At 44.9% G+C, this 26296-nt stretch overlaps 1 protein-coding gene across 5 annotated transcripts; it reads right to left on the bottom strand.

Moving 5' to 3' along the window:
• On the bottom strand, window positions 1–26183 carry rhot1a (ras homolog family member T1a). Of its 5 annotated transcripts, XM_031834333.1 has the most exons (20): window positions 25764–26173; window positions 22464–22604; window positions 22177–22220; window positions 22034–22087; window positions 21775–21827; window positions 20205–20313; window positions 18382–18483; window positions 18096–18194; window positions 16956–17064; window positions 16499–16619; window positions 15890–15974; window positions 15498–15643; window positions 15205–15305; window positions 14891–15021; window positions 14424–14507; window positions 13961–14083; window positions 13395–13597; window positions 11232–11354; window positions 4873–5004; window positions 1–1318 (listed from the first exon to the last, which is right to left on the bottom strand). In XM_031834333.1, exons 1-20 carry the CDS (start codon window positions 25798–25800, stop codon window positions 1201–1203), a joined length of 2115 nt encoding a protein of 704 aa, XP_031690193.1. In that variant the 5' UTR covers window positions 25801–26173; the 3' UTR covers window positions 1–1200. The 5 variants fall into 5 exon arrangements, 4 of the variants coding, with proteins under 4 accessions (XP_031690193.1, XP_031690194.1, XP_031690196.1 ...); XR_004211298.1 differs by lacking the exon at window positions 11232–11354 and having other exon boundaries at window positions 4873–7542; XM_031834334.1 differs by lacking the exon at window positions 4873–5004.
• Window positions 26184–26296: the final 113 nt, after the last annotated feature.

Genomic DNA, 26296 nt, shown 5'->3' with positions numbered 1-26296 from the left:
TCAGATCACACAGTTCTTTATTGTAAATGTTGGAAAAGTCAATGAGAATAAACAGTTCCATCCATGGTCCAAGGAGGGAGTCAGAGGTGCACTGCATGGCTGTTAATAACAGTATAATCTGGAGGCATAACAGTGGAACAGACAAATACAATCATAATATGAAAGGAAAAAAGCTATTTTAAAAACAGGAAAATAAAACAAGTCGAGGAAGAAGCAGTCATGATAATGTTGTAGTCTTTTGTCTTTCAGAGTAAGTGAATGATGGATGTCATTATTAATAACGGCTTTGATAATACTAGATATACAAAAACACATGAATGTATTATCCTCTTGAAGTGCGTCTGTTTCATGCAATGCTGAACAAACCATTCCAAACTGATAAACCAAAGAAAACAGGTTAATAAATTAATAGCAATTGAAACGCAGCGCACGAAACCCATGACCTTTTCAATGTTAAAAATGGCTTTGACTTTGCAGCTCTTCCTGTAGGCTCACTGTTGAGGTGTTACAGAACTGAATGCTCTGATCCTGGCGAGCTTTGTTCACGCCATAATCTAGTTGGGTATTTCTCTAAGTACCCGAGCAAATATATATATTTATATATACACACACACACCTATAAACAAATATTTTCAGTCCCTTTTGTAGTGAGTTGTATGCGGCTGCCTTCTTTGCTTTCTCCTGGGCTCTGGGGGTCAAACCAGCTAGCTATAATACTGACCTGAGAAAAAAGGCCGGGTTCTACACAGATTTAAAAACAACCAGCAACTACTACTGTCTGACCTGGAGAAGAAAAAAACCCAAGACTAGACCAGATCACACGATACCAGAATGCCTGCAGTAGATTGATTAGATGGTGTTCAAAAAATACAATGTGAGTTTGTGGTGACATTTTTTCCCCCAAAGAAAAACAAAAAACAGTTGATGACAAGTTTTTTTCTCTGTTTCAAATATATAAAATCAATCTATGGTTTCTCCGGTTTGTTCCTTCTCCGGTAGGGTGGATGTGGGATCAGGTTCAGATGGCTGGAAGTTCCGTTTCATTCAGTAGTTGTCTCTTTTTTGGGGAAGGGGAGCAGAGGACTGTGGGATGTTGGAGGTCATGTTTTCTGTCAGGGAGGGTGTGAGGGGTCAAAGGGCAGAGACTAGGCGGTGGGGGGCGGGTCAAGGGTCATCTCATGCATCCTGTGTCTGTCTTGATCATCGTTGTTTAAGGATAGCTCTGTATATAGCGAAGCCCAGGACTGCAAACACAGTTGCCCCCACGCTTGCCCTTAGCCAAAACGTAGAGCTCTTCAGGTCTGCCTGAGCCATGTGCCTGAGAAGAGGGGGGAGAAAGAGAGGGAGTGGGGGGAGAAAGAGAGGGAGTAGGGGGAGAAAGAGAGGGAGTGGGGGGAGAAAGAGAGGGAGTAGGGGGAGAAAGAGAGGGAGTGGGGGGAGAAAGAGAGGGAGTGGGGGGAGAAAGAGAGGGAGTGGGGGGAGAAAGAGAGGGAGTGGGGGGGAAGAGAGGGAGTGGGGGAGAAGAGAGGAGTGGGGGGAGAAAGAGAGGGAGTGGGGGGAGAAAGAGAGGGAGTGGGGGGAGAAAGAGAGGGAGTGGGGGGAGAAAGAGAGGGAGTGGGGGAGAAAGAGAGGGAGTTGGGGGAGAAAGAGAGGGAGTGGGGAGAAAGAGGGGAGTTGGGGGAGAAAGAGAGGGAGTTGGGGGAGAAAGAGAGGGAGTTGGGGGAGAAAGAGAGGGAGTTGGGGGAGGAAAGAGAGGGAGTAGGGGAGAAAGAGAGGGAGTTGGGGGAGAAAGAGAGGGAGTTGGGGGAGAAAGAGAGGGAGTTGGGGGAGAAAGAGAGGGAGTTGGGGGAGAAAGAGAGGGAGTTGGGGGAGAAAGAGAGGGAGTTGGGGAGAAAGAGAGGGAGTTGGGGAGAAAGAGAGGGAGTTGGGGAGAAAGAGAGGGAGTTGGGGGAGAAAGAGAGGGAGTTGGGGGAGAAAGAGAGGGAGTAGGGGGAGAAAGAGAGGGAGTTGGGGGAGAAAGAGAGGGAGTTGGTGGGAGAAAGAGAGGGAGTAGGGGAGAAAGAGAGGGAGTTGGGGGAGAAAGAGAGGGAGTTGGGGGAGAAAGAGAGGGAGTAGGGGGAGAAAGAGAGGGAGTGGGGGAGAAAGAGAGGGAGTTGGGGGAGAAAGAGAGGGAGTTGGGGAGAAAGAGAGGGAGTGGGGGGAGAAAGAGAGGGAGTGGGGGGAGAAAGAGAGGGAGTAGGGGGAGAAAGAGAGGGAGTGGGGGGAGAAAGAGAGGGAGTGGGGGAGAAAGAGAGGGAGTGGGGGGAGAAAGAGAGGGAGTGGGGAGAAAGAGAGGGAGTGGGGGAGAAAGAGAGGGAGTGGGGGAGAAAGAGAGGGAGTAGGGGGAGAAAGAGAGGAGTGGGGGGGAGAAAGAGAGGGAGTTGGGGGAGAAAGAGAGGGAGTGGGGGGAGAAAGAGAGGGAGTAGGGGGAGAAAGAGAGGGAGTAGGGGGAGAAAGAGAGGGAGTGGGGGAGAAAGAGAGGGAGTGGGGGGAGAAAGAGAGGGAGTGGGGGGAGAAAGAGAGGGAGTAGGGGGAGAAAGAGAGGGAGTGGGGGGAGAAAGAAATGAATACAACAATACAGCCTCGTTTCCAAATCACATGAGGACATGTTGACAAATTACAAACCAAAGTCATGTTCTCTGAGCTTCCTAAACAAATCTCTACAAAAACAGAGGTACAGTCCAACTGTTCGATAGTACCAATGTTGTAGTACCAATACAACCTCATTACATGATATACTGTCTTCTGAAAATGAGTTAGTATATCCTGTTTAACCAGGCTATCACAGACTAGCTCATTTTCAGAAGACGGCCTAGTTAAACTGTCTTCTGAAAATGAGCTAGTCTGTGATAGCCTGGTTAAACCAGACTGAACGCTGCGCTCACCATTGTTTCACTTCCCTAGAATGGGGAGTTCAGCGTTCAGGCTAGTTTAACCAGGCTAAGTCTGTGTTGCGAGCAGTACCGCAGACACTAACATGTGAGTGGCTGTTACTGGAACATTAGATTTGTTGGGTCAATCTGACAATAACTCCTATTTATTGGGTGAAACCTAAAAGGCGAGGAAAGTATTGGCTATGGACAGAAAGAGTGAGGGATGGGGAGGAGGTTCTGCTAGGGAAACAGAAACAAGAGAAAAGCCCTAAGTCCAGGTCACATTCAATAGGTACACGAGGTGGAAATTAACAAGCATTTTGACTGTACTGATTGAATATAGTGCCTCAGTTTCTAGGTCCACTGAGCACAACCCTGGCTATAACATACAGTACTAACAGTATGAGACAACAACATGGAGGGAAGACAGGAGGCTGAGAGGGGAGGGAAAGGAGAGGGGAGGGGGAGAAGGAGAGAAGGAGAGGGGAGAAGGAGAGGGGAGGGGGAGAAGGAGAGAAGGAGAGGGGAGAAGGAGAGGGGGAGAAGGAGAGAAGGAGAGGGGAGAAGGAGAGGGGAGGGGGAGAAGGAGAGGGGAGGGGAGAAGGAGAGAAGGAGAGGGGAGAAGGAGAGGGAGAGGGGAGGGGGAGAAGGAGAGGGGAGGGGGAGAGGCTCTAGAAGCGAGAGGAATTTCTGAAGTGCAGAGGTTAGCAGAAAGCTCTAACTTATACATTGCCAAACACACAATCTCGTGTTCACACTCACATTATCTCCCTCTCTCACACACACACACACACACACACTCTCTCTCACACACACACACACAGCTCAACAACCCATTAATCTTCACAGTGATATCTGACACAGCAGCAGAAACCCTAACCCATTCAAGCAGGTTTAGCAGGAAGAGTCCATTAGATAGACAACTGCCATCCTGCTTAACTATGACCTGTACCTCAGAGGAAGAGAAATACCTTCCTCCCAACAGCATACTGCACAACAAAGCTTATTCAGCAAGCAGCCACACACAACCAGACCAACCAGCTATTTGTAAGACTAAGACATTGACCGGTACCTTCAAAAGTAATGATAGATGCCCATTAAAAAGGTAGTCAGTGAGTTCCATCAGGTACACTGGGTGAAAACAGATCAAAGGCTGTTGTTTATTAAAGGTTGAGGCCAAAGTACTTAGATGTAGCTCGTTATGTCTGTAGCCTTCATTATAATCTCCTCTTCATATAATAACGGAGGCTACAGCAATCTCCTCCCCCAACAGTGCTCGCCGTTGCCCACATCAACGTCCACCATACCTGCATGTACCCAGCCAGTGACAAACAGCTGTCCCTTAGCCCCCAGTTTGTCAGATGCTGTGTTTTACCTGGGGCCCATAAGACTAGACAGAAGACTCCATGCTGTGTTTTACCTGGCCTGTGGCCCATAGGACTAGACAGAAGACTCCATGTTGTGTTTTACCAGGCCTGGGGCCCATAGGACTAGACAGAAGACTCCATGCTGTGTTTTACCTGGGGCCCATAGGACTAGACAGAAGACTCCATGTTGTGTTTTACCTGGCCTGGGGCCTATTGGACTAGACAGAAAACTCCATGTTGTGTTTTACCTGGCCTGGGGCCCATAGGACTAGACAGAAGACTCCATGCTGTGTTTTACCAGGCCTGTGGCCCATAGGACTAGACAGAAGACTCCATGCTGTGTTTTACCAGGCCTGGGGCCCATAGGACTAGACAGAAGACTCCATGCTGTGTTTTACCAGGCCTGGGGCCCATAGGACTAGACAGAAGACTCCATGCTGTGTTTTACCTGAGGCCCATAGGACTAGACAGAAGACTCCATGCTGTGTTTTACCAGGCCTGGGGCCCATAGGACTAGACAGAAGACTCCATGTTGTGTTTTACCTGGCCTGTGGCCCATAGGACTAGACAGAAGACTCCATGTTGTGTTTTACCTGGCCTGGGGCCCATTGGGCTGGACAGAAGACTCCATGTAGATAGACTCCTCTACATTACTGATGGCGTGAACCTGCTGGATCAGACTGCACTCCTCGTCAGCCAACAGATAGGCTCCAACATCATGTAACCTTGTGTACACACACACACACACACACGTGCACACAGTAGGGCAGTTCAACGCCAACCCCACACACAACGGGACATGACAACACCGCAGAACTCACCCCACAGCACACCACACCTGGTCACACACCACACCTGGTCACACACCACACCTGGTCACACACCACACCTTGCAGCTAAAAAAATCTTGTCCAATGCGGTGGCTGAGTTGGCAAAATGCCAGCCAAATAAAAGACAGACTTCAATCATAAGATTGATGAAGATACAGGGTTAGAAAATACTTTACATTCAGTTTGTTCTCCAAATTTGTTGAAATAGGCTACTTTGAGTCATTACATGAGATATATATATATTTGAGGTAAACCAAAAACAGCGAAGATTCAAACCAATTAGGTGTTAAATACTATAGTATCTCAGCTAGTCAATGTGGTGTGACCGCCTTCAATAACTTCTGTATTAGTGGCATGCCATTTCTGGTGCGTTAATTCTCTTCTCCCAAGGTTAAACAGGCATTGACAAAGGAGTTAGCATGTAACACAATAGTGTTATAACAGGCATGCCTGGGTCCCCAGAAGCCATTGTAAACTTACTAGGAACCATTGTAACCCTCCCAAACCATAGCAATACATACAGTAATCTACACTCTCACACAACACACACTCTATTGTACAAGCATATACAAGCACAATGAAATGTCAACCCTTCAATGGTGAGTCACCACAAGCCATCCAAACCCTGCACATCATAAACCACACGCACTCAAACCTCAAGTACTAGGCTAGTTCCCATACTTCCCAATGCTCAAAACAGACTGCTGATTTGAGTGGAGCCTATGCATAGCCGTCCATAGGGGGGCAGTGGTGAGCTGAAGACCAAGGCAAGCCTATTGGAAGATGAGACAGACAGCATCTAGACCAGGCCTGGGCAACTCCAGTCCCCGGGGTCTGATTGGTGGCACACTTTTTCCCCAGTCCCAGCTAACACACCCGACTCCAATAATCACATAATCATGATCTTCAGTTTAGAATGCAATTAGTTTAAATCAGCTGTGTTTGCTAGGGATGGAGAAAAGTGTGACACCAGTCAGGCCCCCGAGTACTGGAATTGCCGAGACAGATAGACAGCGTCGAGACAGACAGACTCGAGACAGACAGACAGACAGCGGTGAGACAGACAGACAGACAGCGTTGAGACAGACAGACAGCGTCGAGACAGACAGACAGCGTCGAGACAGACAGACAGCGTCGAGACAGACAGACAGACAGACAGACTCGAGACAGACAGACAGACTCGAGACAGACAGACAGACAGCGGTGAGACAGACAGACAGCGGCGAGACACAGACAGACAGCATCGAGACAGACAGACAGACAGCGTCGAGACAGACAGCGTCGAGACAGACAGACAGACAGCGTCGAGACAGACAGACAGACAGCGTCGAGACAGACAGACAGATGGTGCATGCAACTAACAAGAAGTAAACACATGCAACAAGAACAGGAAGAGGGGCAGCCAAAAACGTGTGTATGAACACCTATAGGATGAAAACAAGACAACGGAAACACAATGAAATTACATGTGATCCATACAGTGTAAAAATCACTTTGTGGAAGAAAAACATTTGTTGTCATACAAATTAAAATGTTTTTGTTAGTAAAAAAATAAAGTTTGAACCACAAGAGAAGCAGGATTGTAAAGAAGATAGTCTTATAAACTGTGTAGATGAATTAGGTAGTGATAACACTAGGGCTGCAGTATGTGCCACGTTTGAGAGTGAATTTAGGGCCTAACATAGGACCTTATATAGACTAACTGTATCTTGTGACTGTAAACTTAAGAAGTGAAAATCACTCCACAACCAATCAAACTGAAATCATCATAGAAATCAAACCATGCACATCTCTGGCGGTGGAAACAGTTCAATGACAAAGAAAACTAAAAAAGATAGACATTTAGAAAATGAACCAAATATGAACATCTACTTTCGTGAAGAGGAGAATAACCAGCCAGTCAACCCAAGCTGACTTCTATGAGGCTTTCAGTTTCACCAACAGCTTCAGTGGGGCGAAATGTAACCAAAACAGAAAGATCTGCAAGGTGACGTTTCTCCCTCACTCACTATGCAAATGAGTCTTTAGTACAGATTTACAGTTTGCATATCCACTTAACATGATAGAAACACCATTCTTAAACGAAATGGCCATGTTGGCTTCAACATCCACTTGTATGCTCAACTCTCGAAAGATGAATGACCTTTTTTATATCTTAAAAATCCATGCATTAGTTACTTGATGACAGACTGTACCGTGTTGCTACAGGAGGGTAATCTACCCACAACCCATCGCCAACAGACTGCACACATGCATCTTCAGGTCAGACTGGCTCAACCGGAAAGCAACACAACCACACGGTGGGGTCGACCACAACACACGGTTACCTCCCTGGCTAGCACCACAGGTGTTAGATGATGGTGCAGTGTGGCAGATAATTGGGTAAAGTGCTGTGTCACGGTGGTGAGAGCAGAGTGGGAGTGCTGTGTGAGGCTGTAGCAGAGATGAGGAAGACACACAATCACATTACAGCACCTCATAGTATTATGTTATCTTACAGCTGACCTATAGTATTATGTTACCTTACAGCAGACCTATAGTATTATGTTACCTTACAGCTGACCTATAGTATTATGTTACCTTACAGCTGACCTATAGTATTATGTTACCTTACAGCTGACCTATAGTATTATGTTACCTTACAGCAGACCTATAGTATTATGTTACCTTACAGCTGACCTATAGTATTATGTTACCTTACAGCTGACCTATAGTATTATGTTACCTTACAGCTGACCTATAGTATTATGTTACCTTACAGCAGACCTATAGTATTATGTTACCTTACAGCTGACCTATAGTATTATGTTACCTTACAGCTGACCTATACCTTCGCCCAGGGGTTCCCAAACCTTTTTACTCGGGGCCCCTTCCAACATCATGTCTATTTCTAAGGGCACAAGCACTGTTCATGACACAAACTGTTCACACCTCTTGTTGGTGGAGAGAATTTTGCAAGTTTAAAGCTTATTTCCTGCAATTCAAAAAAAAAAATCATATTGTTCAAAGAACATTTTGCCGTTTTAAAGCTAATTTTCTTGCAATTCTATACATTCTGCCATGTCTAATGTGTATTTCTGTGATATTTGAGTGGCAAAAAAATTGAACAATATCTATGGGCAAAAAAACCTAAATAAAAACACATCTGACATGGGCTAGTTGATCTGGATATTTCTGACAAGTTATAAATAGCTCTAAGTTATGCAATGACTAACATGACAAGAGGAACTGATGATGCACTACCCAATATTGAAAATGTACCTTGTGCATTCTACTGTTACAACTTTCAAGAGTGAGTTAAAAGCCGGACTGAGTTACTTTATTTTTGGATCACTACCTTAGCCTACAGTGTTTCCCCAGTATTTATTTAGCAGCGGCGCACCACCACTGCTAAACTGTTGCCGTGGCGCACCACCACCGCTAAACTGTTGCCGCGGCGCACCACCACCGCAAAACTGTTGCCGCGGCGCACCACCACCGCTAAACTGTTGCCGTGGCGCACCACCACTGCTAAACTGTTGCCTCCACACCAAAAATGTTTTTTATATATATATATATATATATATATATATATATATATATATATATATATATATATATACACACACACACACACACACACACACACACACAGTTGAAGTCGGAAGTTTACATACACTTAGGTTGGAGTCATTAAAACTCATTTTTCAACCACTCCACAAATTCCTTTTAACAAACTATAGTTTTGGCAAGTCGGTTAGGAAATCTACTTTGTGCATGACACAAGAAATTTTTCCAACAATTGTTTACATACAGATTACTTCACTTATAATTCACTGTATCACAACTCCAGTGGGACAGAAGTTTACATGCACTAAGTTTAAACAGCTTGGAAAATTCCAGAAAATGATGTCATGGCTTTAGAAGCTTCTGATAGGCTAATTGACATCATTTGAGTCAATTGGAAGTGTACCTGTGGATGTAGTTCAAGGCCTACCTTCAAACTCAGTGCCTCTTTGTTTGACACCATGGGAAAATCAAAAGAAATCAGCCAAGACCTCAGAAAAAAAATGGTAGACCTCCACAAGTCTGGTTCATCCTTGGGAGCAATTTCCAAAAGCCTGAATGGATATATTGAAGCAACATCTCAAGACATCAGTCAGGAAGTTAAAGCTTGGTCGCAAATGGTTCTTCCAAATGGACAATGACCCCAAACATACTTCCAAAGTTGTGGCAAAATGGCTTAAGGACAACAAAGTCAAGGTATTGGAGTGGCCATCACAAAGCCCTGACCTCAATCCCATAGAAAATGTGTGGGCAGAACTGAAAAAGCGTGCGAGCAAAGAGGCCTACAGACCTGACTCAGTTACACCAGCTCTGTCAGGAGGAATGGGCCAAAATTCACCCAACTTATTGTGGGAAGCTTGTGGAAGGCTACCTGAAACGTTTGACCCAAGTTAAAGAATTTAAAAGGTAATGCTACCAAATACTAATTGAGTGTATATAAACTTCTGACCCATTGGGAATGTGATGAAAGAAATAAAAGCTGAAATAAATCATCCACTCTACTATTATTCTGACATTTCACATTCTTAAAATAAAGTGGTGATCCTAACTGACCTAAGACAGGGAATTTATACTAGGATTAAATGTCAGGAATTGTGAAAAACTGAGTTTAAATGTATTTGGCTAAGGTGTATGTAAACTTCTGACTTCAACTGTATGTATGTATATACACGCACACACAAAACGCTTTCAGTTTAAACTTAAAACGACTGAAGCCAAACAAAGTTTGTAGAAAAGATAATTGACCTATATATTTTATAATATAATCTTTGAGAACTAGAAAATCACCAAAATAAAAGCTAAATTGATCGAATTTTGGAGTACTTTAGGCATGGCTGGATTACCAATCGGGCACATGCCCAGGGGCCCTGATTTGGATACCCATTTATTTTGTCTGAGTATAAGAACACAGAATTAGCCTTGGCAAAATCTATAACTGCGATAATAACTCGCTAACTAGCTAAGAATATCAACTAATGTGCACACAGGAGGCTCTGATCTGAAAAGCGCATTCACTCGCGGGTGACTGAAAGACGCTTGTGGGCTACTTGACCAATAGAACTTTACTCCGTTTGTGCTCTGGCTCTGCCTACAACAAAAATCACAGACTCAATCTTGTAAAGTTAGATTTGTTTTGTTGCATTGAAAACGGGCTGATATAATGTTGATTAGATCACAGAAAAAAATGTCATCTATATAGTGCAAACTAATTGGGTGAACTTATTGAAGTTCAATCTCTTGGTCTCTGCGTAGCAAGGCATTTCTTCTACACGGCAGTGCTGTAGTAGGTGTGCAGCCACACGCGCGTGCAGTTTATAGGGAACATTGGTAGAGTGCCATGTATAGGCTATGGTAAAACAGTCAGCCATAAAATATATATGTTATTGGGCTCATTTCTGTGGGGGATCATAGATAGAGGAGTCGGCATCATTCATTTTGGAGTAGAATGTCCTTTTAAAAAGTCACCAGAACCTTCTCACAGTCGTCCTATAAAAACGAAACTCAGTGCACCCCCTTCCACAACCTTTGACACCAATTATAAAAATAAACAAATCGAGGGGCAACACTGGCTGCATTGGACTGAGCTCTCTTGTTACTGAGCTCTCTCATTGTAAGAGAGATGGGGACAAAGAGATGGGGACAGAGAGATGGGGACAGAGAGATGGGGACAGAGAGATGGGGACAGAAGCAGCTTGGACAATCCACTTGATTGAGTTAAAAGCAAATAAGGAGAGCAAATAAATGGAGTCTTGAAACCTCCTTGTCAACTCTATAGCCGATATGAGTACTTGGAAAACAGTCTTATAAACCCACCCATACAATCATATGAAATTCAATGGAGATGTGCAAATCAGGCCTGGAGATCAAAATAAGATCTCAGAATTTCATTTTTTCCAGTTGTCCATTGTGGATATGCAGTGTAAACCTGACTATGAGGAAGCATTGAGGGAGAAGAGGAGAAAAACCTTCACCCAGGTTAGAAAGCTAGGGTCTCCCGCCTCATGGGGGAGTCAGAGGGGGCGAGAGAGAGAGAGAGGGGACGGGCTGTTAAACACTACAGTATTTACAGTATGGACCTGTTCAGAACAACACTGTAGAATTTGGCCTTTATATTTGTCAGTAGCTGGGACCGGAGGATGTTCTGACAGATGCAGAAGGTACACCTGTTGCAGGTACACATGCAGCGGAGCTTGGCGTGGCTGAGGAGACACAATCACAACACACACACGCACATACAAACACACAAAGATGAAGTCAGATCCACATTTTGTACACGTTTCCATGGAAACATCACCGTGGGATGGCAGAACCCTGAAAGACAGACCCTGTTCTAGAACCAGATGGGGGAGGCTTGGACTTTGGGTGACTGAGTTGTGAAATAATAACTCCATCAGTAACTAAGGCAAAGAAGATTGGTTATTACTTTACTAAGTACTGTAATACAGAGAAAGTGGTAAGAACTAAGTACTGAGCATTATGAAAGTTACATATCTTGAGGAACATTCTTCACATACATACATACATACATACATACATACATACATACATACATACATACATACAGGAGACATGTCCTCTGTAATAACATACATACAGGAGACATGTCCTCTGTAATAACATACAGAAGGAGACATGTCCTCTGTAATAACATACAGAAGGAGACATGTCCTCTGTAATAACATACAGAAGGAGACATGTCCTCTGTAATAACATACAGAAGGAGACATGTCCTCTGTAATAACATACAGAAGGAGACATGTCCTCTGTAATAACATACAGAAGGAGACATGTCCTCTGTAATAACATACAGAAGGAGACATGTCCTCTGTAATAACATACAGAAGGAGACATGTCCTCTGTAATAACATACAGAAGGAGACATGTCCTCTGTAATAACATACAGAAGGAGACATGTCCTCTGTAATAACATACAGAAGGAGACATGTCCTCTGTAATAACATACAGAAGGATACATGTCCTCTGTAATAACATACAGAAGGATACATGTCCTCTGTAATAACATACACCTTTCATTAGTGGTAATACCACAATCATCCTTAGGTAGAAGAGGGGGAAAGCCACAGAGAATGAAGGAAATAGTGGCAAAGTGATGAGAAAGTTCAGGGTAATTCAATAAAAACAGCTAACTCGTCTCAGAATCTCCAGATTGACCATTAAAATACATGGAACTAAACCATTATAATCGTACCTGTTGGCCTGGGTTATATAGCATGAGTCACTCTGACCTACAGTCGATCTGCAGCCGGAGACGGTACTGAAACAGTCCGTACCAAATCCCCAACGAACGCAGAACAATAGTAGTGCACTAACTACATAAAGAACTCTGTTCACTATCAAGAGAGATGTCTGAAACAGGTGAAGCACTGTAGTGTATAGAGCACAAGCTGCTGATTATTTCTGTTAAAAGATTTCCATCCTAGAGTCCAGTCATTTGAAGAGCGAGGGCCTGGATTCTTAGCTATAGGCCTCTATGCCTTGGGAAAGACAATGCTTTTAACATTAGATAACGGGAGTTCTTCCCTGTAAAGCTGAGATTTAAGGCTCAATTAAATGGACATTAATCTAATCCAATGGCTAATCTCTTAAATAAAGTACAAGACTAACTCTACCTCTCATAGAGAATGAATGGCTAAGACTGTCAACAAGTCAATAACACCCATTCAGTACAGCTGACTGGGGAGACAGTGGATTACCTTAATTTTGGGACTTAAAATGGCCTAGTCATCACCTTACAGTACCACAACACATTGACAGTTGCCAACGCTAAGGAACTGAAATAAAACAGCACCTAAAATATCTCACCCTCTCAGGAAGAAGCAGCTTAATGTAGGACTAGAGAGGAAGGGAGACATGGAGGACAGTGGAGGGCTGGGCTCACCCCTGCTCATACACAGGGGATCAATAGAAAGCCAGGGGTGTCTGGAGACGTCATACAGGACGTAACGAGGTCACAGAGGGCTGGCTGGAGGAAAAGACGACGGGGTGACGGTGAAGTCAGAGGATGGAACTAGGACCACTATGGTCTCTGAGGGGACTATACTCACGGGTACATGGCCATGGTGGTGAGTTTGGTGTAGAGGTCTTTGAGGGGACTATACTCACGGGTACATGGCCATGGTGGTGAGTTTGGTGTAGAGGTCTTTGAGGGGACTATACTCACGGGTACATGGCCATGGTGGTGAGTTTGGTGTAGAGGTCTTTGAGGGGACTATACTCACGGGTACATGGCCATGGTGGTAAGTTTGGTGTAGAGGTCCTTGTTGGGGGCGTCCACCGTGTTGCAGGTCCAGGGTTGGGGCGGGTGCAGCTTGTTCTTGCGGCAGAAGTCCAGCGGGGTCAGGCTGTAGTGCTGGCGCGCCTCGTGCAGGTCTGACTTGGAGGCGATCATCATGCACGGCGTCTTGCTGTCCATGAAGTATTGCTGTCATAGGTCAAAAGGTTCAAGTTCAGAGGTTAGTTATAAGAACAAGACGAGATAAGGATTGTTGATATCATAACATTTTGGTAAACAGTTTCAGAAGGTGAAAAGCTGAAAGCTGAGAAGTCCCTCTATTCCAGGTTAGTGAATCAAGGATCAGGGCCCATATTCACAAAGCATCTCAAGTGGAGTGCTGATCTAGGATCAGTTTAGCCATTTAGATCGGAACGAATAGGATTACATGGACAGGGAGGGACCTGATCCAAGATCAGTCCTCCTACTATAGACATGTGGTGAATACAGGCCCAGGACTAAACTAAGGACTGATGGATTTGATACAGTTTGTCAGTTAGGTACTGTACACACCTTGTAGACCTTGGCACAGTACTCAAAGGAGCGCGGGTTGTTGACGTCATACACCAGACAGACCACGTCACACGCCAGGTCCTCCTCTGAGAGGAAGTCAAAGTCTGGCATCACCTCATGAAGCTACAGGGAGACAAAAGAGGAGAGAGGGGAGGAGAGGAGAGAGGGGTGAAGAGGGGAGAGGGGTGAAGAGGGGTGAAGAGGGGAGAAGAGGGAAATAGTTGAGACCGTTCAATGTCAACATTTCAGCAGAAAGGCCTCTCTAATATTCACTGTGTCGCACTGAACATATTAGTTTCCAAAACATACGAGGGGAAAACACTTATGATTTACTGCTAGACAGCTGGACACATAAAACACAGTATTATAAATTCTACAACTGTATTATAATCCATCTCCCGGGGTTTTAATCCTGTTACCAGGCAGAAAGCATGGATATGGGGAGAGAGATGCACAGCCTCACCAGTAAGTACTTCTCCTGGCCGTAGACATACGTGGTGTTGATGGAGTAAAACGATTTATGGTCTTCTCTGATCTTCCGCTGTTTCTGTTAAGTAAACGCAGAAAAACACACATTCACCACTCCACATTGATACAACAGTACATGTTATTCCTCACTGCTAAATAGTTACGTTTGTATAATAATAATAATAATAATAACAGCAAACTATCTATGTCTTAAAGGAGTTGCTACTTAAGAGTAGCTATGAAACAGAAATGTGTGCGTAGCAGGTAGCAGTGAGCCTTCCATGGAAAAGCCAGGATCATGTACATTAGGTACCAAATTGGGAAAAAAACAGAATGAAACAGGGAGGGACTACCTGAATTTGTCCAATAAGAAAAAAACATATATTTTTTCATTGCAAAACATTTTGCTGGGGTGTGCCATTATGAATACACCCCAGTTGTCCGGAAGCTCCAGGGACTCACCAGCAGGTTGCGACCCAGAAAGGCCTGCAGGAAGCTGGTCTTGCCACTCCCCCTGGCTCCCAGAATGTTACAGCGGAACACGCTGCGCTGCGTCTGCTTCTTCTGCAGGTCGATGCGCTTGTTACGGGTCACTGAGGGAGGAGAGACGGGTGAGGAACAACAGATACATGTGCGCGCAAACACACAACTACAGTGACTGTAGATTTATAGTAACTCACCACTAATTAGGTTTCAAATGCACAAACAGAGAGGCCACAATAATTAACGCCAATACATGACAAGCATATAAACCTAGTCACGCACGCTCACATTACCTGTGATGGCTGCTGCCTGGGACTCCTGCTCACAGATGATTGAGTAGCCAAGGTAGCCCAGGTACTCCAAGCAGCGCTGCACATCCAGGTACGTCGTTAACCTGGCCAATCAGAACAATGGAAAGCCTGTTAGTGTGTGTCTGTCGGTGGGGGGCTTTGTGTACTATCTACGGTAGCATACGTAAGTGAAGAAGTTTGCATTTCAGCAAAGCGCTGTATAACTGCATTACCAAATCATTCAAGTTAGACAGAGGTAACAGGTAGTGTAGTCCAGGTATGCTGGCCTAACTCACGTCCACTGTGACAGGTAACCCTGGTAGGTGATCCAGCCCTGGTCGTTGGTACACACTGTGTTGTTGACGTCGGGGCCCCAGGGCATGTAGGGAAACACTTTGAACAGGTCCTTGACTTCCTCTGGAGACAAGGCACAGTCTCTGTCCTGACAAACACACACACACACACACACACACAGGTTAGGACCACTCTTCTAAAGAATATGATAGCTTTGTGTAGGGTTGCAATATTCCGGTACCTTTCCCAAAAGCCAGTTGGAGGATTCCCTCCCTGCTTATTCCCTCCTGATTCCGGGAAACTTCCAACTGGGACTTTGGGAAAACCTGTGAATGTTTGTCTGTGTGAGGCAGAAGGGAACACAACAGTAGGAGTTATGTCATCCAAGACTTACTTTGTCGTGCTTGTCGAAGACACTCTGGAGGAAGAGGTACGCGTTGTGGTTGAGCTCGGTGGTGCAGTCAGCAGGTATTTTTAGCCTGGCACGGACAACAGAACATTCCGGATTAATCTCATTAAAAGTGCTATGGCTAAACTGGCATTGTTCAAAAGGCTCACCCTGGGAAAGACCTTGTGCCGCTTGCAAGTCATAACAAGTAGTGTAAGATGCACCCACAGACAGCTTGATGGTTCAGTAGGATTCATCAACGTTAACATCTTTGACACAGTGTAAAGAAAGTGAGAGCCTGCAGAGCAGATGTCCTTTCTCTGCTATTGACTGAAACTGAATTGGGGCCAGAGAGTCGTTGTTATGCTCGTCCAGCCTTACATAAACAGGTGTATATCTCCCTCTTTCTGCCCAGAGGTAAGAGTTGCCCATACGTACGGCAGGGTTGTGTTCTGTAGGCGCGAAATGGAAGAAAGCGCTCTAACACAGAGTGAAAGTTATCACTATCTACACTTGTCCAGAACAGGTGGGTTTGTTTTCCGCTGTAATGCGTTTTACTACGATGTGCCCTAATGTACATGACCCTGGTCCAGGGGGGTTCAAGTGTCCACTCACAGGGGGAACAGGTATTCCTGGTGAAGCTCCAAGTCGTCGTCGTACCCAAACCTCCGCAGCACCGTCCAGGTGGTCTCGTGACGCCCCCTCTGGATGAAAAGCGTGTGCAGAAACAAGAACCCTAGTGGCCAATCAGGGTGAAGAATGGACACACGTCAGAGATACACCCAGACACAACGTTAGAGATGGACACAGTACACTGGTAAAGGGTTATTAAATATGTTATTCATGCATGACCTTTAGTGAAGGTTACAGAAGACAGTACAAGGGAGAGTGGGCAGAGAATAGAGCGAGATGGAAAGAGAAAAGAGAGAGATTGAATGAGAGAGATGGAGAGACAATAGAGAGATTGAATGAGAGAGATGGAGAGACAATAGAGAGATTGAATGAGAGAGATGGAGAGATTACAGAGAAACTGAATGAAAGAAGGGAAGGCCTACAATGTGGTCAGTCTCACCTTTGAGCGTGAGTCCGTTGTCCTCAACTCCGTCCGTCATGTTCTTCCTCACCACGTTCTTGACATCCTCTAAGGCCTGGGGCGCCAGGGGCATGTTGAAACACGTTCTCTACCAGACACACAACACGTGTCACCCACACAGAACTACTATACCCACACAGAACTACTGTACCCACACAGAACTACCATACCCACACAGAACTACCATACCCACACAGAACTACCATACCCACACAGAACTACCATACCCACACAGAACTACCATACCCACACAGAACTACCATACCCACACAGAACTACCATACCCACACAGAACTACTATACCCACACAGAACTACTATACCCACACAGAACCACCATACCCACACAGAACTACCATACCCACACAGAACTACCATACCCACACAGAACTACTATACCCACACAGAACTACTATACCCACACAGAACTACTATACCCACACAGAACTACTATACCCACACAGAACTACTATACCCACACAGAACCACTATACCCACACAGAACTACTATACCCACACAGAACTACTATACCCACACAGAACTACAATACCCACACAGAACTACAATACCCACACAGAACTACAATACCCACACAGAACTACAATACCCACACAGAACTACAATACCCACACAGAACTACAATACCCACACAGAACTAGAGTGAAGAATGAAAGTCTACAGACAGCACAATGCTGCATCCAAGTGCTTCAACAATAAATCACTCAACACACATCACCTAAACACAACTGAACATACGTCTGGTGAGACCAAAATGGGAAAGAACCAGTCTATTCCAACAAATGTGACACAGCTACTAATGTAACGTGGTTTGGGATATATGAAGTCACAAGCAGATATGTATACAGCTTTGCCCCATTTACTAGAGGACAAAAGATGCTCTGAAAGGGTTTCTAAATCAACCACCTGTCTGCAGGCTACCGGTGAACCCACTAATAACCTATCCCTCCCCCTCTCTTCCACTCAAGTTAAAATAAACTGCCATTGGAAAAGGAAGTAAATCAGGTTATTTCACTTCAGCCAGATAAAGCACACAAGCCTGCAGCTACAGCCAAGAAATGTTTTCCCACAAGGTTTATTTTCCCACAGTGAGGCTCCTACCTGGAAGAAGTTGAGTTCTTTGTCGTTGAGGATGCCATCGTTGTCCAGGTCCGACACTTTGAAGATGCGAGTTAGAGACTTGATGCAAGACGGCTTCATCTGAATAAACACAAAGTATACATTTGAAATATGTAAAATATTATATTCTTGGAGAGCTAAAAAATAGATGTTGCCTGTGTACCCATGGTAGCGCTAGGAAACGTTTTGATTGCGTAACCTGACCAGGAAAAGTAACTACATAGTTAGGGTAGCTAGGGACCTGGAGTTTTCCCTCTGCCCTCCTCACCTCCTTCTCCTCTGGGCAGTACAGGGGTCCTGTAGGGTGGAGCACTGCCTTCTGGGCATAGTAGAACAGCTCTGAGATGTTCTTCAGGTTTTTGGCAGAGCACTGAGAAACACAAATATACAGTAACCTCAAAACCAGCTAGAACAATACACTGAGAAACACAAAGATACAGTAACCTCAAAACCAGCTAGAACAATATACTGAGAAACACAAAAGATACAGTAACCTCAAAACCAGGTGGAACAATGCACTGAGAAAAAGACCCCTGCTGTGGTCTAACAACCATGTATTGGAAAGGAGACAGGAAACCATTATGTTCACTTTAGTAACATCTTTAGGGTTCCCGAGTGGTGCAGCAGTCTAAGGCACTGCATCTCAGCGCAAGAGGCGTCACTGCAGTCCCTGGTTCGAATCTAGGCTGCGTCACACCCGGCCATGATTGGGAGTCCCTCTTGTGGACAATTGGCCCAGGATCATCCATGTTTGGCCGGGGGTCGGCCGTCATTGTAAATAATAATTTGTTCTTAACTATCTTGCCTAGTTAAATAAAGGTTACATTTACAAAGCTAAAACCATTATGGGTACTGTAGGACATCAGCCGCCACTGTTGAAATAAAGGGTTAAGCCGGCATTTCATTGTACTAAACCATGTGTATATGACAAACCGGACTAATCACCTATCCCACTTCTTTAACTACTTACACATCAATTGGTTCTCAATCAGCTTGAGTTGTGCATTGCAGATTTATGGTGCTTCAGTGAAAAAAAAAACACTCAAGCCGCAAGACCAACCTCTTAGTGGTCTAAATGAGGTCATGGAAAGCAGAACGTCATCTCTCAATGTGAAACTAGGGTCCAGAAACAGCCAGGCTATAAACACCAGTGGTGTTGCCATGACAAGGGGCTGATTCCACACAGGGGGGAAGAGAGTGTACAGATGTTAAATATGTAGACTGAACAGTGTTGCATCACGTACAAGTACCCATGAACCTTGTGCAGTACAACTGCATAACGGATCCTGACCAGGTTGTCACTTTAACACATCTGACTGTGTGTATTCTCTGTGTGTGTGTGTTCCAACACTTCGTCTCCTCCACCTCCACTACTTTTATCCTGTAATGAATCTAGCCAGAGAGGACATGTGACTGGGTTGTCACATGAGACCAATGGAAGAGTGATGTAGCCAACTACTTTCCTCCATGATAGAAATGCGTCTCAGCACACAGCGCACACACTCAGTCAGTCAGTAGAAAGACACAGAGGGGTCATGTTCATTAGGCACCAAATAAAACAAAGAAACTGACTGAAAAGGGCTAATTTACTATGTGGACTTGGCCAATAAATGCTTATTTTTATTTTACGTTGCAAAATGTTTTATTTTGTGTGCCATAATGAATACTGCCAGGGTCTCTGCAGCAGAAAGACAGACTCATTTACCCGCCATCAGATAACATACTAACTGAAGTCAGGAGTTAGCTGAAACATTAGGAGTCACCCAGCCCAGGGCCAGCAGACAACCTACATCACAAGGTCAATGCATCAATTATAATTTTTATGCCGTTTTCAGCTGTTGGGATTTCAGAACCGTATTTGAATATGAAACCATTGTTGATCAACGTTCTGCAGGCCTGAATTCAATTAATCAGATGATCAGAGACCCTTAAAATACATTTCTAGTAGTTCAATACCATTTTGATTGAGCCTCAACTCAAGTGTAACACAACAACTCTCATTAGCCTAGCTATATGGTCATTCTCAATGTACTCTTGCTAGGCACTCAAAATGGAGGCGGTAAACAGAGTCACCAGTCAGTGTTCTCTTACCTCCACGCAGGTCTCAATGTCAGAGTACTGGTTCATGATGGGCAGGATGGTCTCCATACTGCTGTGTTCTACCAGGTCTGACTTATTCCCCACCAGGATCAGTGGTACCCTGCAACAACATCATATATGATCTTATATGGGGCGGCATGGTAGCCTAGTGGTAGCCTAGTGGTAGCCTAGTGGTAGCCTAGTGGTAGCCTAGCCTATTGTCTGAGAATGTCTCAAAAAGGAATATTTTGTCCTCAGGGGTTCTAGACTCCAATAGATTGTCAGTGTCACCTAACAGATCAAACCTTCAAGCTACAGTATGTTATACTAAACTCTAACAGTAATCCAGGCAGACTTAGCCTTGACACTGGATCCTATTAAAGAAATCCAGGCTCAATCCAAGACAACGTTATCTGGCTGTCTGCCGGAACACACAAAGCAGAATAAACACTATGGTCCTTTAAAACCTACTGTATGTAAAATGCAGTGTTCTAGATGGAAAATAAACATGTGATTCTAGGTGACAACATAAGGCTAAAAACATTAGGACTGTTTTCCTCAGAAAATATAGTCCGCTCCATGTTTCGTTCCCTTGCCACGATACCTCAGAGTATCGTGATACTGGTATTGTGACAACCCTAAAATCAATGTTGTCTGGCTGTCTGCAATTCAACTTACAGCTAAGAGGTGACAACAATGTCCATGACCTTCTGCTTCCCATATGGGAAACTGATCCATTGTATCACACTGTCTTTTTTCATTTGACCCCTTTTTCCTCCCCAAATTCATTGTATCCTAATTGGTAGTTACAGTCTTGTCTCGTCGCTGCAACTCCAGTACGGACTAGGAAGAGGCGAAGGTCGAGAGCCGTGCGTCCTCCAAAACAGGACCCAACCAAGCCGCACTGCTTCTTGACACAATGCCTGCTTAACCCGGAAGCCAGTCACACCAATGTGTCAGAGGAAACACACCGTACACCCGGTGATCTGGTCAGCGTGCACTGCCCCCGGCCCGCCACAGGAGTCGCTAGAGCGCGATGGGACAAGGACATCCCTTCTAACCAAACCCTCCCTAAGCCGGACGACGCTGGGCCAATTGTGCCCCGTCCCATGGGTCTCCCGGTCGCGGCCGGCTGCGCCAGAGCCTGGACTCTAACCAGGATCTCTAGTGGCACAGCGATGCAGTAGACCACTTCACCACTCGGGAGGCCGTATCACACAGTCTTACATTACATAGCCATGAGTCATTCAGTAACCTTTCCTCCATTATCACATTGATATGGAGTAGGTTACACAAACAGGTACAAGGTAGTGTACTTTCCCTTGTCTATGACATAACTGGTCCATATAGCAGGCTGGTCTTATAATGAATGGCATGTAATTGAAATGACTTGACACCCGTTTCAATCTACTAAGTGAAATGAGGCAAAGCTGTCAAAAACTACACCAGCACTTTAGGTGTTGGTGCAGTCATTTCCAAATGCACTGGGGATTTAGTAACAGACTGTATACCCCCACTGTCCCTGACCAAGGGGAGACACACACACACACACAGACACCACAAGCACACTACACACACACACCTGCTATCCTTGTCCGTCCTGTCGTTTATGAGGGGAATCCAATGACTTGTCACCTAGAAGAGAGAAAACACATATCAAACCCTGTTACAGCTGCACTGCCAAGACTCAGAACACAGGCCTGCCCTGCGCTCTCTTTAATTCAATATGGCCGACATGGTGAACAGAGTTAACAACGTGTAGGCAGTGGGCTGTTACTAAATCAAGACATCTGAATGTCAGTTATTCTTTGTCAGAGAGAATGCTTGGTTTATAAACTGACCTTCTCAATGGACTTCTTGTTGTTGACTGAGTAAACTATGCAAATAACATTAGCCTGTAAAAAAGAGAGAATGTTATTCTACCTTGGTGGGGATAGATGTTTACTGTGGGGATAATACAGGGTTAAAATGGTATCCTACCAACCTTTGATATTTCTTGATACAACTGCTCGTCTGACTGTTCTGCTTCTACAGACACAAGACAACAACATAAAAGACAGTATGATTTGTCTTGTCAATCTGACACGTCTCCTACTCCACTGTCATAAGTACTGTCAGTAGAGCAGTTTCCAGCCATAACATGCATTGACTGAATCCCAGTTCCGAAAAATAATAGTCTGTCTGTAGGGGCAGTCTAGTAACACTGAACAGTGTTCAGCATTAAACATTCAGTATTGACTGACGTTCAGGCTGTATGGTCTGTGGCGTTACCTGAGTAGTCCACTATGTGTGTGGGGACTCTCTCTGGAGTTACGTCTGCTGGGATGGTGATCTCCTCCGCTCGAAGGGGAACGTCGTCAGGGAACTCCTCGCTGACCAGTGACATGATCAGAGACGTCTTCCCCACTTTGGCTGTGGAGACGAGAGGACAAGTGTGTGAGTCAGACAGAAGCATCAGTGTGTGATTGCAATCAGGATAGCCTGATTCCAGATCTATTTGTGCTCTCTTGCCAACTCCTATGGTCATGTGACAATGACAGTGACAATGACCATAGGAGTTGGCGAGACGGCACAAACAGATCTGGAACCAGGCTACAATGAGGAGATAGCTCAATTGATGATCTCCCATCACAGGGACTTTAGTGTCACCTCTCAACATTGTACCATTCAATGTGCAGGTTTCAAGGTAATGTCACGTGGACAAGTACAGTGCCATGCCGTTCTTGCCAGCTCTAACCACAACAATGCAGTAATCAATATCAATGTTGAACAAAAAATAACAAGGTAGAGCAAAAACATGAGAAATAGAAATAAGAACAACATGAAGTGAGTATGCTATATACATGGTCAGTTCCAATAGCATATTTACAATGTGCAGAGATACTGATAGGGGTATATGTATAGGGGTAAGGTGACTAAGCATCAGGAAATATGATAAAAAGAGTAGCATATTTGCTGAATGTATGTGAGTGCGTGTGCATAGTCAGTATAAATATTTGTGCATGATGTGCGTGTGAGCAAATTAAGCTTTTATGTGTATGTGTGTGTGAGTTTAGAGTCCTGTGAGAGTGCATAGAGACAGAGTCAACCCTGATAGTACATAAGGCCAATTAGTTAGCTATTTAGCTTAGGGAAAGAAGCCCTTCAGGAGCCTGTTGGTGTCAGACTTCATGCACCGGTACCGCTTGCCGTGCGGAAGTAGAGAGGACAGTCTATGGCTTGGGTGGCTGGAGTCTTCAATGATTTTCCGGGCCTTCCTTTGACACAGCCTGATATAGAGGTCCTGAATGACAGTGATGTACTGGCCTGTCCGCACCACCCTCTGTAGCGCCATGAGATCGAGGGCGGTACAGTTACCATACCAAGCAGTGATGCAGCCAGTCAAGATGCTCTCAATGGTGCAGCTGTAGAACTTTGAGACTTTGAAGGCCAATGCTAAACCTTTCCATCCTGAGGGGGAAGAAGTCGCGCCTTCTTCGTGACAGTGCATGTCAGCCATTTTAAGTTCTGAGTGATTTGGACACTGAAGAACTTGCGACCAGCTCCACTGCAGCCCCAGGGATGTGGATGGGGGAGTGCTCGCCCCCGCCCCCGTTTCCTGTAGTCAAAGATCAGCTCCTTGGTCTTACTGACGTTGAGGGAAAGGTTGTTGCTCCTGGACCACACTGTCATATAACTGACATCCTCCCTGTAGGCTGTCTTATCGTCGCTGGTGATCAGGCCTACCACCGTCGTGCCGTCAGCAAACTTGGTGTTGGAGTCATGTGCAGAGTACAAGGACGGAACTAATCGCACACACCCCTGTGGGGACCCCGTGTTGAGGGTCAGCGTGGCGGAGGTGATGTTGCCTACCCTCACCACCTGGGAGTGGCCCGTCAGGAAGTCCAGGATCCAGTTGCAGAGGGAAGTGTTCAGTCCCAGGGTCTTAAGCGTGGTGACGAGTTTGGAGGTGACAAAGGTGTTGAACGCTGAGCTGTAGTCAATGAACAGCATTCTCACATAGGTATTCCTCTTATCTAGGTGGGTGAAGGCAGTGTAGAATGAATTTGAGATTGTGTCGGCTACGGATCTGCATACATTACAGACTGTTAGACTGATGTGTTGAGTGACTGAAGTGTGAAGATAAGAGCAGCTGGCAAGCATGAACAGGGACTAGTTAAGTGTTGGAGTGCCTTATTAAATTCCACGACTTGATTGAATCCAGCACCATAGTGCACAGCCAGAGGACACAGGGCTGCAGATACTGCACAGAGAGTTGCAGTTCTGATACGTTTCAACATGCATCCTTTTTCCTATCATAACCATTGATCTAATGCCAATGGAGGGATTTTATCAAGCCGGGTTCAATTAGCCTACAGTAGCTTTCACCCATATGTTGAGTCAGATCAGTGAATGGGCTCCTGCTTCAAGGGCGGTAGGACAGTTAATCAAGTTCAAGAACAGGGGCAGCCTCTGCAGGTGCATGGAAAGGACTTGTATCTATGGACACTTGAGCTGTGTTTACAGTCTGGCTGCCCAATTCTGATCCTTTTGCACTACTACTTGGTCTTTTGACCAATCAGATCAGCTCCTTTTCCAGTAATTGTGAAAAAGATCAGTAGTGGGCTGTCTGTGTAAATGCATCCTTGGCTGCTGAGTGATATCACCAACGTTAGCATACACACGTACGGTTTTGGCTGCCCTCTCAAGGGACCTGTCAGCAACGCCAAAGAGAATGTGTCAATGTAGGTCAGCCAGCCAGTTGCATCTGATAAACAGATGTGAGTGAAGAACACAGGGCAGAAAGGAGGACAACCAGCATGTTGTCACAAGTTCCTTTAAAGGTCTCAGTTCTATCACATTCTACCCAATTTACCAATGTGATCATTGACAATAGTCACGCTCAAAAAAAATGTAAATGACATAGCTTAAAAATATATGCATTGTGGATATGGGAGAAGATGAATGTAAATGAAATAGGGCCCTAATTTGCAAAGTGCACTAGATGTGGCTATGGGGATTTGGGAGAAGTGTATTGTGGAGGCCAAAAGTTGCAATGTGGCCAAATGGCTAAAATACACAGATCTGAGCAGAACATGATTTCTACTGGTTCCATGGAATGTCAAGCTGACAGTGTGCACGAGGACAGATCGATAGTGCAAAGCGCGTGCAAGGTTGAGTGAGTATTCTATTGATACGATCCTAACCTACATTACTTGCTAGCTAGTTAATTACTGTGGCTAGAAGTTACACCAAACATACTTTAAATAACTACAGCTACTGTGTGTGTATTACTAAGTGAACGAACCAATAGTCTTTATTAACTAGCCATTCATTTGACTGCGGCATTTGCTAGTTAGCGAGGTATTTTGTTGGCTTAACGTCTTCACAATGTCACATTGAATCAGTTCGATGCAATGGTATTCTTAGTTGTGCGGTCATACAAGTACAAAATACAACCTAGGTGTACATTCGTATATACCGTGTATTTTGATTAATTTAATGTATTCGCGGAGTTAAGCTAGCTAGCATGCTAGCTAATTACTGTGTAGGCATCAAGCGCCAGCTATATTTAATGAATCAGCCACTTACGTTCCCCAACGAGTAATATCCTCACGTCCTTCCTCATATTTGCAATTGTTTTTTATTCACAAATCAATAAGTCTTTGTTCTTTCATAAATATCATATATTCTTTGATGCCGCCCTACAGCAGTTTATCTAATGCCAGGCCTGCGCAGTTTAGACTGCGCTGTCAAACTGTGGTCGGCGCCTCTTTCTTTGTAGGACAAAACGGACGGAGGAATTTCTCCGTTAATTTGTTATCTTTTCTCTCGCTTCTTGTACAATTGAAGTTCCACGCTCAACAGCGATACACATTCTTGTAAATGACATAATTGTTTAAAACGCTATATTCCTTTATTTTCTGTACTTTCATGACATTTTGCACGAAACATTTCAGAAGCACGCCTCCTCCAGCTGACCTCCAATACCCGGCAACTACGGCAAGCAGCAGCAGACAAACGCTGTCTAAACATACTAGACAACGCATCTGCTACCCTCTAGCGCTCATGTGGTGACATTGGCTTGGAATTCAAATGTAGTGGCTTGATTTGATTGTATTGTG

The sequence above is a fragment of the Oncorhynchus kisutch genome, linkage group LG10 (genome assembly GCF_002021735.2).
Source record: "Oncorhynchus kisutch isolate 150728-3 linkage group LG10, Okis_V2, whole genome shotgun sequence".
In the NCBI taxonomy this organism is placed as follows: Eukaryota; Metazoa; Chordata; class Actinopteri; order Salmoniformes; family Salmonidae; genus Oncorhynchus; species Oncorhynchus kisutch.
The sequence above is the reverse complement of the archived record's forward strand: the minus strand, read 5'-3'. Positions and strand labels throughout refer to the sequence as shown.